General features: G+C 35.6%; 1 protein-coding gene across 1 annotated transcript in view; it reads right to left on the bottom strand.

Moving 5' to 3' along the window:
- Window positions 1-418: 418 nt before the first annotated feature.
- RFeSP (Rieske iron-sulfur protein) overlaps window positions 419-15,620 on the bottom strand; it is a 49,394-nt gene continuing 34,192 nt past the window's right edge. Inside the window, exon 3 of the mRNA XM_090397731.1 lies at window positions 419-1,069. Within this exon, the coding sequence (XP_090253857.1) occupies window positions 603-1,069 (467 nt within the window). The 3' untranslated portion in view covers window positions 419-602. The remainder of the gene's footprint in view (window positions 1,070-15,620) is intronic.

Consider the following 15,620-nt stretch of genomic DNA (forward strand, 5'->3'; position numbering starts at 1 on the left):
ACTCTTCAAAAATATGTAAAGCTGAGATCTTATGTGCTACAAAATGACACCTGAAAGACAAGCAAAACTGTATTGGAAAAAAAAAAAAAAAAAAAAAAAAAAAAAAAACCAAGAGACAGATGAATTAATGCAGAGGAGATCTAATTCATAACAAAATAATTTGAAAGAATATCACTGGTAAAAAAATTAGTAATGAAGTCATAAGTGAACTGAAGTAAGCATAATATGTAGATGTTTGTGAGTGCCTTCTACTCATTAAGGTAAATTAAATTACTTCACAAGAAATTATATTCTTCTCATCCTTGTTTAACCCAAGCACAAACACCACAGACGTTTACACATGAAATAGCTTCACATAAAGAGTATATTCCAAGAAATAATAGTAATGAAATTATTAATTGAGGATGTAAAACAGAACTTAAGCTATTTGTTTATTTCCAGTTACTATACATATCTGAATTTCCAGGCAAGAAATACCAAACAAAGAATAAAATATAAATCTACAATTTTTAAATATACTATACATCACTGTAGTGGATTTATAATTCACTATGTTCAAAACTTGATTTTTTTCAAATATGTATGGTTTTATAATAACATTATTAACCTACGAGTACTGTGTCCTGTTCTGTAAATTCATATATTGGAATTTCTAGATTTAAAGGTGCAGGACCTTTTCTAATTCGTCCTGAGCCATCATAATGTGATCCGTGGCAAGGACAATAATAGCCACCGAAATCACCTGCATTTGCAATTGGCACACAACCCAGATGTGTACATACGCCAATAAGAATTAGCCACTCAGGACGTTGAGTTCGTTCACTGTCATGCTGTGGATCACGCAATGAGGAAATATCAACACTGCTTTCGCGCTGTATTTCAGCAGCAGAACGATGACGAATAAAAAGTGGCTTACCTCTCCACTTGAAAGTTGCATTTTTACCCTCAGGAATATCACCTAACTTAACCTCAATTTTAGCCAATGCCAAAACATCAGCTGCTGCACTCATACTTGTAACAAATGTTGTAACAACTGATTTAGATACACTTACAGCTCCAACACCTGCACCTAAAGAGAAAGAAAGAGGGGGAGAGGAAAACTCATCAGTGTTAAATTGACATATGCACTTATCTAATGTATTCAATGATACTCAGGGAGTATAGAAACTGCAATAAACTGAAGGAATTTTGGCACAATGGCCTAGTGGCTGGGTGGATAGCATCTGTGCTCTCCAATAACAAGCTGGGGGGGGGGGGGGGTTCAAATCTCTCACTGCAGCATGGATGTATGTGAGAGTTCTTAAATGTGAAATGATTTTCATCCCCCAGAATGAGACTACTACAGCTAATGATTTATGGAAACATCCTACTCTTTTCTTTTTTTTAATCAAGAAAGGCTTATATTATTAGTTTTGCTAATTATTGAAAGTTCTCAGCCATTCTTTTTTTTTTTCCTTTTGTAAATTCATTCTTTTATTTTTATGATTATACATGCCAAGAATTATATATAAAAACAGCTCAGTTGTGTACCTTAATAACTGCAGGACAAGATGTCATACCTATTAGCAGTTACATACACACTGAGTATGTAAATGCTAATGGGCATCACATATAACCTGACATCTTAATTCTAACCAAGTTTAACCATCTAAAACACATTCATCAAAATGTCTGTCAAACCACTGTCAACTGGAACGTTTGCAGTTGACAGTGCTTTGACAGAGTTAAAAAGTGGCAAATGTCAAATTATATATTGCAATAACTCTGCTTCGACTAAATGAAATTTAGAATACACATATAGTGCCCATGTAGTTCAATTTTGATTTCAATCAGTATATTTTTATTGACAAAACAATTTAGGCTGATATTAATAAATCCACTGACAATGGTTGGAATTTAGTATTTAAAATCTCTTGTCAAACCATATTTAAAATTTTGGTTTCAGTTGGACCATTTGTTGTAGCAAAACAAAACTATGCTAATAAAATGTGTTAATTTTTTTAAAATGAATATATAACATTCTCTACATAACTTATCCATGATAGCTGTGAAAACAGAAATAATCAAAATTGAATGGATGCATCGCACAGCACAAAGAGATGGTGTAACATAATGGAGCAGATGTGTGTGTACACATAAGAATGACAGTCCATGTATCAGTTCAGGACTTAGCAGACTTTGAATGTGGATTGGTGGTTGGCACGAGGAAGGCAGGTGCCAGTGCATCTCAGCCAGCTGAGATGCACTGCTTAAGGACCACAAGTGAAGATGTGGCAGGAATAGTCCAAAAATGGGCAGACATCAACTCAATGTACTGGAAAAGGGAGACCATCGCTGACAATACCTCAGTTAAAAGCAGATTACAACCAGGGAGAACAGAGAAACACATCCAAGTATACAACAGGAAGGACACTTTTCTGGATGGGGATCAGAAGTAGGAGATCTGTGAATGCACCAAAGGTTGGTCGATTGGTAGAGCCTCTGCTACTAAGCTCAGCAAGTTTGAGCTGGTTAGTAGTTGGAAGGGGATTATTATCGTTCGATGCTGCTGGCACGCTCTCCCTCGATGAGTCTTTGGACTCCCTGGAGGTGTCACTTAATAATAATAATAATCATTATCGACATCTCAATTTGCAATGGACACCAGAGCACTGTGACTGGGAGAGCTCTCTGGTCTAATGAGCCAAGATTTCTGCTCCATCATGCTGTAAGAAGGGTTCATATTCAATGCTGTGCAAGTGAACTATTGCAGTGGTGGGATCCTGGTATTTGGATTGTTTTTGTTAACATCTCTCATCACCACTGAACAAACTATGACTGCTAATTCTTACCTGGGGAATGTTTCAGTCATCAGTATTGTCCTACATGGTGGCAATATGGCCTGACACGTGTGGACTCCTCTGACTGCATAATTCTCCTGATTTGAATTCCATATTACATCTGTGGAATGTAAACCTAACACCACTCTGGCTGAGTGAATATGTTACTAGGAGGTTTTGTTGGCTCAAGGCCACTTAAAAAAGATTTTTTTTTCTATATTTACCTAATTTTAATAGCAAAATTGGTAACACAAATTTATGCCTATAGTGCAGCAAAAAACAGCTCTGAAATGAAACACTTTTTTGTGATGTATGTGAACAGCAACAGTAAATTATCAAAATTAACTGTTAATTTTGATAATGTAAACACCTTACTTGGTGCTTAATTTAAATAAATTAACCAGCTTTATTTTATTTTTGAAAATTAATTTTGTAAATCGGAGTCTCAATTCACATTGTAAAAATGTCCCATTTTGCTCATCTGTACTTTAAGTGTAGACAACTGCAAAGTATAGAGTGAGGGCTCATCTCAGTTTGAAACTTCTGGTTTAGACAAGCACTGATCAGTAACTTTCAAAAATAATTTCTCTAGCTGTCCTTTCGTGAAATTCCTAGATAAGTAATCTCGCCAATCTACAGACTACGAATTCAAATTCCAGTGTTGCAGGATTTTTGGAAAGGATGGAGAGAGGGGGAGCAACCTTTCCTAAGACTTTTTTCCCTAGACAAATCAGGGTGGGCTTTAAAAGGCAACCAGGTCACCACCTGTAAATATTTCTTTTGTTATGATCCAGAGGAGGAAATCTTTAACACTGGACTCTTTTCTTCAAGAATTAGGCATCTGCCTGTTCCAGCTTCACTGGTCCCCCCCCCTTTCCTTTTGGTTTATATCTATCCACCTCCTTTGGTAGCTGATATCTTTCCATCTCCTAAATAGATACTCTTTCCATTTCTCTTTATTTCTTGATATTTTTATTTATGTTATGAATATGTAGCTCTCTTCTGATGTTTTAATTTTTTATATAGTCCAATTCTGTGCATCCTTTAACTGCTCTTTTAAAAATTCATTTCTGCAGCTTGTATTTTACTTTCATCTTTCTTTTTATTAACAGTCCATGTTTCTGAACCATATAAGAGAGTAGGCGTGGCTATTACTTTATAAAATTTTAGTTGAGTTTCTCATCATGTTTTTTATGCAGTGTTCTTTTAATTGTTCTACAGATTTTTCTGAAATTTCTTTATTTTCCATCTATATCTATCTTTTAGATATGCTGTTATGCAGCTTATATAATTAATCTGAGTAACCTGTTCTATTATTGTATTTTCTATGACTATTTTTGATCTAATGTGATCCCAATCTTTAAATATCATGACTTTTGCTTTCTTTTGTGAAATTTTTTTTGTTTAATTCATAAACTGATTTTTGCAGGCCATCTTCACTGTTTATAATAATCTGATTATCTGCATATAGCATTGTATTGATAACAGTTCTTCTGGTTAGCCAGTACCTTGTTTTATTGCTTGATTATCATATTTTAATAATCTGATCAATATATATATATTGAATAGAAATGGAAATAATCCACATCTCTGTTTAACACCTTAATTAATTTCAATCTCTTCTGTTAATTCATTACCTAATTGTAGCTGTATATAAACTTTATATAGCTTGTACATATGTAATGGATATCCTTGTTTTTTCATTATATTCCATAATTTTTCTATGTGTATTTTGTCAAAAACTTTCTCATAATCTACAAAGGCCAGATGAGTCCAAATTAAATTCTTGTCTTTCTTCAATAATTTGTTTTAACACATAAATATTATCTATACATGACTTTCCATGTCTCAAACCATTTTGTTCTTCTGAGAGTAGATTGTTTGCAATATTTCTAAGTCTTTTATTCAGGATTTTATTGTAAATTTTGTAACCTGTATTTAATAAACTTATTCCTCTGTAATTTCCACAATCATCTCTGTCTCCTTTCTGAAATAGAGATATAATCTTAGCTTTTGACCAATCTGATGACACCTCATGTTTCCTCCAACAGTTATTTATTAATTTTAAGAATCAGTGATGTAAATATTCTCCACCACATTTCCAAACCTCTGTATTTATGCCATCTAATTCGGTTGGTTTTCTATTTTTGATACCTTTATTGCTTCTTTTAGAATTTTAATCTAATTGGTTCTATACCAATACCGATTTCTTCATTATTATTTTCTGTTATTAAATTTGGATCATACCATAAATTCTTATAATGTTCTATCCATTGTTTCTCTTGCATTATGTTGATTTGTGCTGTGTCTCTTTCTTCATTGTTTAGTTTCCTTAATATTTTGTAGGCTATGTCATCTTCCATTTAGCTCTTCTATTTTATTATAAAAGAAGACATTCCATGACTACATCTGTCAAATCAATCTTTAGCAAAAACTTCTAAACTATATTGCTAACTTGTTCCTTTTCTTCTGATAATGCAGTCTCCATATAAAACTGATATAATGCAAGTAACAGTTAATTTATAACGTCCAAGGATTTCTCACCTTGTATAGAAAAACAAGTCAAATACATAAATTTTTCTCACAGTTAAGCAGTTTTTTTTCTGTCTGATCACAGAACAAAATTACCATCTTCATCTAAGATAATTCTTGTTCCTACCTTAAGAACAGTTAAACTGAAAATCTTCCTTCTAATCTTACTCCAAATATTATGAAATTCAACCTATTCCCCACCTCTGCTCACTTCCCTGAAATAAGAGTTCGACACTTACAAACAAACTCAGATTGTTTCCAGAGCCAGTAGCAACCAAAAACAAAGTTTAAGTATGAAACTGTGGCAGCATGTTTGACTGCTGCTTGTGGTGAACACAGAAGATAATTATTGGCTTTGTTAATCTCTTTTGAAACAATAAGAGATGCTAAGAGGCAAGGAAACTATCTTCTTGATTCTTTTGGATTAAAAATAGGCTTTCTATAAATAGAAAAAGATAGTGAACCATCTGAAAGGCGGGTGACTAATGTGTCAAGAAATGGTAAACAGTTATTTGATTCTTTTTCTACTGTGAAGTGAATTTTGGGGTGTTGGCTGTTTAGGTAGGTAACAAAAGCATCCAAAGTGTCTAGCAAATTTTTACATGGAACACTTTGAAAACAAAGTACTTACCACAGCTACATACAAGCCACAAGTGTGGTTATGCTATGTAGATGATGTGTTTGCCATCTGGCTCCATGGACAAGACACTTTGGATACTTTTGTCACCTACCTAAACAGCCAACACCCCAAAATTCACTTCACAGTAGAAAAAGAATCAAATAACTGTTTGCCATTTCTTGACACATTAGTCACATGCCTTCCAGATGGTTCACTATCTTTTTCTATTTATAGAAAGCCTATTTTTAATCCAAAAGAATCAAGAAGATAGTTCTCTTAATGCATAGCATTATACATGTCCGCAAGGAGATGTGCTTTGCATTATGGGAGATACTAAGACAAGTAGTGATGAGAGCTTGGCCCACCTTTACGATGAGTTGCCTCAGTCCTGAAGATACTTCAGGCACAAACTTTGTTTGCTTACACTTGGATAAAGGATTAAACTAAATTTACTATGGAGTAAATGATATTCAACCAGAAATGCTTAAGTATGGAGATATAAAATTTTTGCAGTAGCTACACTGCATAATTCAGACGGCCTTGTCAGAAGGTTGAATTCCCAATGATTGGAGTAGAGCTCCCATAGTACTCATCTATAAAAAGGAGAATAAAACTGAATGTGAGTTCAGTGTTCCAGGTAAGATTTATGACAGCATACTTGAAAAGAGGTTGAGAAAGATTGTGGAAGAGTAATAGGAGAAGAACAAGCTGGGTTCAGGCCAAGTAGAGGTTGTGAAGATCAGATTTTCAATTTAAGACAAATAGTTGAGAAATCGGGAGAATATGACAAGTTTTGTAGATCTTGAAAAAGCATACAACAAGGTGCCCAGAGAAAAGCTTTTTAATACACTACAATTATATGGGGTGAATGGAATATTATACAGAGCTATACATGATCTATATTTAAGTTGTCAGTCAGCAGTTAGAATTGAAGAAAATACAGGAAGATGGGTTTATGTAAAAATCAGGGATAAGACAACGATGCACATTATCTCTACTGCTCAAAACAATTATAGGATATTTTAGTTTCTGTCGGATAATTATAAATTTCTGCAAATAATTATAACTATTGGGTACTTTATACACGAATAAATATTTTTTACTTATGAATAGGGTGTAATTGATGAGATATTGTTTAAATAATTGATATTTATTACAAATTGTATTATAATGATAACTAATATTTAAGGAATTGACAGCGTATACAAGAAATATAAATTAAATAAACTTTAATATATACTTTCTGATATTTCGGCAAACGTCACGTTACCATCTTCTTGGGAACTTAATACAAAGACACGTGCACACAAGTACTACATAACAGCAAATGAGAACTGAAGCTAGGAAGCTAACGTTTTCCTAAAGTCCTGATGGTGTGCTCCCTGGCGGGCTATATTGGTGGTTCTTGGCCTTAAGTTCTTCTGATAAATGTTTCCCAAATTTGGGGCAGTCTCATGCATCCAAATTTGTTGAGGTTTGGCATGTTCCAAAGGGCTGAGGCTGATTCCATGAATAGTCTTTCATACTTGAACTTGCTGCGGTGTATGACTGTGGCTTTCTTCCATCTTATTCTGTGGCGAGTATCCAGAGCGTGGTCTGCAAGCTCAGAGTGGCTGTACTGGTGAAATCGGATGTAATCCTTGTGTTCCAAGATTCTGATTCTGAGGTTGTGAGATTACATCCGATTTCACCAGTACAGCCACTCTGGGCTTGCAGACCACGCTCTGGAAACTCGCCACAGAATAAGATGGAAGAAAGCCACAGTCATAAACCACAGCAAGTTCAAGTATGAAAGCCTATTCATGGAATCAGCGTCAGCCCTTAGGAACATGCCAAACCTCAACAAATTTGGATGCATGAGACTGCCCCAAATTTGGGAAACATTTATCAAAAGAACTTCAGCCCAAAGGTGAAGAACCACCAATATAGCCCGTCCCATCAGGACTTTAGGAAAACGTTAGCTTCCTAGCTTCAGTTCTCATTTGCTGTTATGTAGTACTTCTGTGTACGTGTCTTTGTATTAAGTTCCCAAGAAGATGGCAACATGATGTTTGCTGAAATATCGGAAAGTATATATTAAAGTTTATTTAATTTATATTTCTAGTATACGCTGTCAATTCCTTAAATATTAGTTATCATGTTTAACCAGCGTATAAGCCTCTCAACAAGAATAATGATCATCCATGGAGATTCCTTTGCATGCAAGGCCTGCCATTAAGGCAAACTGAAGCTTAAGTTATCCAGACAACTTAATTGTCTGGCATTCCTAAAACGCTGCCAGGATAATCAAGTTATCCCGAACTTGTAAAATTTAAACACCGCTTCGTCTCACAGAAAGCTCTCTCCGTATTTACAACCAGGCAAGCCAGGCTTTACATCGGGAGCAAATTACCGCTACACGCGGTTCCCTAGCCGACATAAACAGAGCTATTTTAGCGCTAGAGAATGAGCTTTCACATACGCTTAATCACGAGCTTTGGTCAGTCCTACATGACGTCTCGAGTACGGCAGCTAATAAAGAATTCGAACGAATACGGAGCCGACATATCAACAAGTTTGATAAATTAATAAAGAACTCGGCGTCCAAACCTAAACTACCAACCAACACTGTAGTTAACCTTTCTTCAGTTATCTTGAAGCCTGAAACACTCAATGCTCTTGTCACGTGGTCACAACTTCGCCATTGCTCCTAAGAGATTAACGGCCAAGGAATTAATGATCCAAATTGAACGTGGAATTCGCCAACTTCCAAGCCACATCGCCAATGATGTTCGATTGGATGTAGCCTGCGTTCTCAAAAAAGCAAAACCTCCAAAATCCAACATATCTATTAGTGAATACAAGTCACTACAAGAATTGAAGAAAAACAAAGAAATAGTTATCACCAAAGCAGATAAGGGGAACGCCACTGTGGTACTCAACCTTAATGACTACACAGGTAAACTCAAGGCTTTGCTATTAGATCGATCCACTTACCTCCCCATTAATTACAATCCCACCAACTCATAAATTAGAAAACTCCATAGGCTCCTTAAGAAGGTTACTTCTTGGCCTGTGGAGGTTACCAACAGACTAAAACCCTATAACTCTAGACCCCCCCGGCATATATGGGCTCCCAAAAACACATAAAGAAAATGTGCCATTACGTCCCATAGTGGATGGCATTGAATTCCCCCTTACAAACTAGCCAAGCATTCTCACACTATACTGGCAACACACCATCACACATAAAAAACTCAGCCCACTTCAAAGCCAGTATAGAAAACCTTATACTGCAACATAATGACATAATGGTCAGTTTTGATTTCTCCTCCCTATTCACGAATGTACCCCTCAAAGAAACCCTAGAGCTAATCCAAGCTAAATTTCCTCCCGATATCTCAGCCCTATTTCAGTTTACAATGAACTCAGGCTATTTCGTTTGGAAGGAAAAATTCTACAAACAGATAGAGGGGACAGCCATGGGTTCACCACTTTCCCCACCCTTGGCCAACTTCTTTATGGAGACTTTTGAAGAGAAAGCCTTAAACTCAGCCCCACAAAAACCTACCATATGGCTTCGCTACGTTGATGATGTGTTAGCTATTTGGCCACATGGCCCGGATTCACTCCTCTCCTTCCTAACACACTTAAACAACCAACACCCTAGAATCAATTTCACCCTGGAAAAAGAGGAAAACAGTAACCTCTCCTTCCTAGACACACTAGTCACCCACCAACCTGATGGCACCTTGGTTTTCTCAGTTTATAGAAAACCCACCTGTACTGGCAGATACATTCACCAACAATCCCATCACCCCCCCCCTCACAATAATATGGAGTTATCAAGACACTATTCAACAGGGCAAAAATAATCTGTTCAAATGATCAAGCCCTAACTGCTGAACTAAATCACATCCGTGACACTTTCTCAGCCAATGGCTACCCCCCCCCCAAAAAAAATCCAGAAAATACTTAACCCAGTTATCCACAACCCAGAACCCCCTCCCCTTCACAAAAAAGATTACTCTAAATCCATCACCATTCCCTACATCTGGGGCACCTTGGAAAAAAAATCAACAAAATCTTAAGAAAACATGACTTAACCACTTGTTACAGACCACAGAGAAAATTGGCATCCCTTATCAGCTACACTAAAGACCAACCACTTCCCCTAGACCTACCTGGTGTATACCAGGTCCCTTGCAGCTGTAAATTGTCTTACTTTCGCCAAACAGGCAGGACAGCAAATATCAGAATCTCAGAACACAAGGATTACATCCGATTTCACCAGTACAGCCACTCTGCGCTTGCAGACCACGCTCTGGATACTCACCACAGAATAAGATGGAAGAAAGCCACAGTCATACACCGCAGCAAGTTCAAGTATGAAAGACTATACATGGAATCAGCCTCAGCCCTTAGGAACATGCCAAACTTCAACAAATTTGGATGCATGAGACTGCCACAAATTTGGTTAACATTTATCAGAAGAACTTCAGCCCAAAGGCCAAGAACCACCAATATAGCCCGCCAGGGGGCACCATCAGGACTTTAGGAAAACGTTAGCTTCCTAGCTTCAGTTCTCATTTGCTGTTATGTAGTACTTGTGTGCACGTGTCTTTGTATTAAGTTCCCAAGAAGATGGTAATGTGACGTTTGCCGAAACATCAGAAAGTATATATTAAAGTTTATTTAATTTATATTTCTAGTATACGCTGTCAATTCCTTAAATATTAGTTATCATGTTCAACCAGCATATAAGCCTCTCAACAAGAAAAATTGTATTATATTTGTAAATTTTTTTATAACTTTATAATTTACAAGAAAATGAAAATATTCCCTAATTGTTTTGAGCAGTTTATATGGATCACATTATGAAAGAAAAATGGCATGTTATTAGAATTGGAGATGTCAAACTTAGCTCTTTGCTTTATGCAGATGATATCGTACTCCTTAACACATCTTCTCTTAGTGCAAGTCTCCAGAATTCACTAACTAAATTGAATAACAGCTGTAACAAATTTGGCATTAAAATCAGCAATAAAAAGACCAAAAACTATGAAAATAGGAAAATTCATATTTTCTGAATGGAGATATTAGATAACAAGTGAAATATTTCAGCTATTTAGGCACAGGATTTAGTGAAGATTGTGGGTTAAATCTGGAAATAGACAACAGAATAAGCAAAGATGGTATGGTATGGTGGGTAGTCAGCTGAATAAATTGATAATGAATAAGAGAGAAATTAGCCAAAACACCAAACTAGAAATATACAAGACAGTATTTAAACCAGTTTGAAGTTATAGATCTGAAAGTTGGGTCAGAAATAAAGCAATTGATCAAAGACTAGAGACCACAGATATGAAGGTTCTGAGAAAAATTAAGGGAGTGAACCAATGGCATTAATGGCAGAATCATATTAAAAATGAAGATATCAAAAAATACTTGACATTATTAGCATTCAAGAATGTGTTAGCAGAGCTAATGTAAGGTGGTATGGTCACTTAAATAGAATGAGTGATGAAAGGTCGGTTAGCAAAACAGGTGTTTGATGCCAAGAAAGACCCAAAGGAAGACCAGGGTCTAGGTGGATTGATTAGGTCAGAAGTACCTTAAATTGAGTAAATGAATAAATTTTGTGTGTTGTGAATAGGGTCTTGGATAATTTATTGAGCCCTGCTTATCAGGAATTCGATAGTGATATCATCTGGACAATAGGGATTTTTCTGATTTCTTTTTGGCAAAACCTAGGAGGCTTGCACTGAACTGTTTGTGGTATAGCATATAGATGTGAGAGAAGCATGGTAGGCCAGAAGTTGCACTAAGGCTTTCAGTAGAGGCAAGTTTTCAGCATACAGTCCTTTCGGAATCTGATTTGAATTTATTTTGTTGATGATTTCTTTTACATATGTTGAGTATCGTAGAGTAGGCTCGCGATAGCATTGCTTGTTACTTCCTGAGACTTTTGTTTAATGCCCTGCTGAAAATTCACAAGACCATCAAGTTTACCAATCAAGACTACTGTAGTATGTTGCTAAATTTATGATCTTCTTGAGAGTAGCGTGTTATATACATCTTTAATTCCTTTCATGTTGAAACTCCACCCTTTGGGGACCAAAAGGTGTGCAAGTTCAATGTTACATATATATACAAATATACAAACTTTAGGGTATAATAATGATGAGGCACAGATGGGTTTAGCAGTATTTAATGCCATTTATGCATGACTTTCCAATGATTAACTTGTTTTCTCTATAATATGCAGGACAATTCAGAACCTGGTATATCTGTTTGGCAAAAACAATCTTTTTTTTTTTTTTGTGAAAGCAACCTTTTTTTTTGTTGTTGTTGTTGTTGTCTGTTGCATCATCAAGATTTCATTTTCAAGCAACATCTTCATCAACAATACTTCTGTAATTCCACTTTCTAACTATTTGCTATTTTTATTCACAACACTTCAAGATATTTGTATAACAAATATGAATGGCAAGATGGTGGTAGTAGAATGGGTTGTCTTTAGAAAACCAAAGACCACTTACCACCTCATTCAAATGAATATAAATGTCCCCAAATCAAATCACTGTTATATTTCTTTGTCTCCAATGATTCTCTTCTAACTCTTGTACAATCATTACAAACAATGCAAAAGGTCACTTTATGTCTGAAAACAACTTTCAGACATTCTACATTATGTCTGTGAGATTGTCAATGTCAAGTAACAAACATGTTCCATAGAGTAAAATTTGTAAAAAACAAATTACAGCCATGAAAGATTTAGCAATTTGTAAGTGCTTTATTTATTTATATTTTTTTTTAATGTGCAAGCTGTTGCTATGTTTGGCATACCCTGAGAAATATAGTGATACACCCTCGAGGGCATGTCAAGCATGCTATAGAGATCTAGAATTACCTTCTTCCCCATCTTCAAGGGTAAAGCAGTTCAGTAGGATGGTCACCATATAGTGTATGAGACCAAACCAGAAGGTAATGCATTCAGGATTTCCTGATCAGCTGGCACATAGTCTCCCTGGCAGGTTATGTCTCCAAGAATGCCTAGCAGTGTAGATGCAGTGTAATGGCCATGTTCTGGCATAGAAACTGAATGCTGTCTGTAGGGGTTGACATGTCTGAGAATCAACCTCCTATCACTATTATTTTGTTGATGGTTTCTTTTACATATGTTGCGTACCGTAGGGTAGGCTCATGATAGCATTGCTTGTTACTTCCTGAGATTTTTGTCTAATGCGCTACCGAAAATTCACAAGGCCATCGTTTAACAATCAAGACTACTGTAATATGTTGCTAAATTTATGATCTTCTCGAGAGTAGCACATTATATATATCTTTAATTCCTTTCATGTTGAAACTCCAACATGAAAATGCTCACTTGCTCTTTTCACCTCTTTAAATTAAATAACAAACTTTCCTCAAAAAAATTAAAAACTAAAAAAAAAATTACAAAAAAATTTTCTCCACTTTCATCTCAACATTTGTGGTATATAAACACCAACCTAAATGAAGTGCATCATCACCATTCAAACCTGACCACCTGTTTTTGAGTGGATCCCAAATCTCTGCACTAGCCTGGTTAGCATATCTGCTCTCCAACCAAGAGGCTATGGGTTTGAATCCTGCCAAGGGCATGGAAGTTTCTGGTTCTCCTACTAACCGTTTACCATACATACTGCTGTGAACTGTGTCCTGGTGCAGTATGACCATTGATGTCTCTCCATCATAAAAATCAAATCCCAAATCTCTGCTGCAACAACCCCAGCCCATATTAACTGCCAAATTAATTATCATGTAGGATTGTTTGTTTGTACTTTTATTCAATCCAATATTCCTTTACAGAGGAATCTGATATTCCTCTAGAAAGGAATTTTTAGTAACCATGCTTTAGATACCCCTCTCCACAGAATCAACTGGAAGAAAAAAGTGCTGCATAGAAGTTTTTATAAGTCAGAGAGATTGTTCTTGGAATCAACAGAAGCTTTTAAACATACTCTGAACCTTATCAAGTATGGCTGCATAAATTTGGCAAAGATTTGGGAGACAATCATCTTAATAACTAATTAATACCTGCTTTCTCTGTTTTTTTTTCTTTTCTTCCTCCCCAACGTAGATGCCACCAAATTAGGATTTTAGTCTGTATTGTATGTTATAATTATTGAAATTAGTACCATTGTTATACTGGACTGTGCTCTGAAGATGCTGGATAGAATACCAGCAATAAGTTAATAAATAGTTATTTTCTTATCAGTCTGTGTTCTCATCTACACTGTTAAAATTAATCAACATGAGCAAGAGTACCCAACATCCTTTTACAGCCAAACATGTTATCACAGTCATCTTTTAATGAAGGAAGGCTGTTTTGTCGAACAGCCTTCATTAAGTATTCTCCCAAAATTATGACCTCCAGCTCTAAAGAAGAACATCAACAGATTACTTTGCTCTTGACCCTAGCCCACACAAACAGCAATTATTTGCTATCTGCCTTGTGATTTCCAGTATGCAGGAGTCATAAAAAAAAAGAGCATCCCTTTCAATAGCTTAAAAGAATGATGCTTGGCTAACCCACACTGTTAATCCTGATCCTGTCCATTTTGTTTAAATGCTATATGCATTTTTGTCTAAGTTGAGAGATATATTTATTATTGGTATTATATTTAGTTTATTCATTATATCATTTTGCTTTTCGTCTGGTACAGTAATGTACATTCAACAGTTCTTCTCATCTATTTCATGTCAAATAATGCAGGCCATCAGTTTTCTGATGGTCTGGGCTTCACTCCATGTTGGTTTTGCCAATGTCATGTATGCTTTAATTCTGGTTTGCCTCTGTACTTTTGAATTTTATTATGAATGTAATTTTCTTCTTTGTTTCTTGTATTATCACTATAATTCTTGTATTGGAAATACACAAATTGTATTTCTAATGCATATTTTCCTTCAAATTAGGTTCCTTTCCTTGAAAGGCCATAATTTGGATGTTTATAGCTATTACCATACACTGCTGAAAGCTTTTTCACTTGGTTATACTATAAATTACACATGCAAAGAAATTATATTCTTGGTTTCATCCTTTATCCAAGTGTAAGCAAACAAAGTTTGTGCATAAAGTAACTTCACGACTGGGCTTTGTGAATGCTTCACGAATGTGCAATGCATTATGGGATACTAAGGCAATTGATGTGAAGTCATTAGCCTCTACTTATATATAGAGGCTAATGACTTCATCAATTGCCTTAGTATCCCATAATGTATTGCACATATCCTTACAAACATGTATAATGCTAAGGTCAAAACCCAGACCAGTTTTGACCTTTATTGAGGTCTCATCAGTGGCAGAAACCCAGAAGTGATACCAAGATTGAAGTAATGCATTTGCTTACACTTGGATAAAGGATGAAACCAAGAATTTCTTGGCATCTTTAATTTATATTACCACATTAAATTTTTCCACAAGGTTTAAATGGTGCACAGAATATTGCAATTCATCTTTGTTACTGATCAGACATACCTAATCATTTACATATAACAGACTATCAAAGTGACTTTATAACAGGCTATTTCCATGGACTGTTAGTCTCCAATGTTTGATGTTGATATTACATATATTAGATAGTGGTGATAGAGGACAGTTAGATGCCACAATTTACTGGCTTCCA

This window comes from Typopeltis vanoorti, chromosome 9 (assembly GCF_054136105.1).
Source record: "Typopeltis vanoorti isolate ZY-2024b chromosome 9, IOZ_Tvanoo_1.0, whole genome shotgun sequence".
NCBI lineage: Eukaryota > Metazoa > Arthropoda > Arachnida > Uropygi > Thelyphonidae > Typopeltis > Typopeltis vanoorti.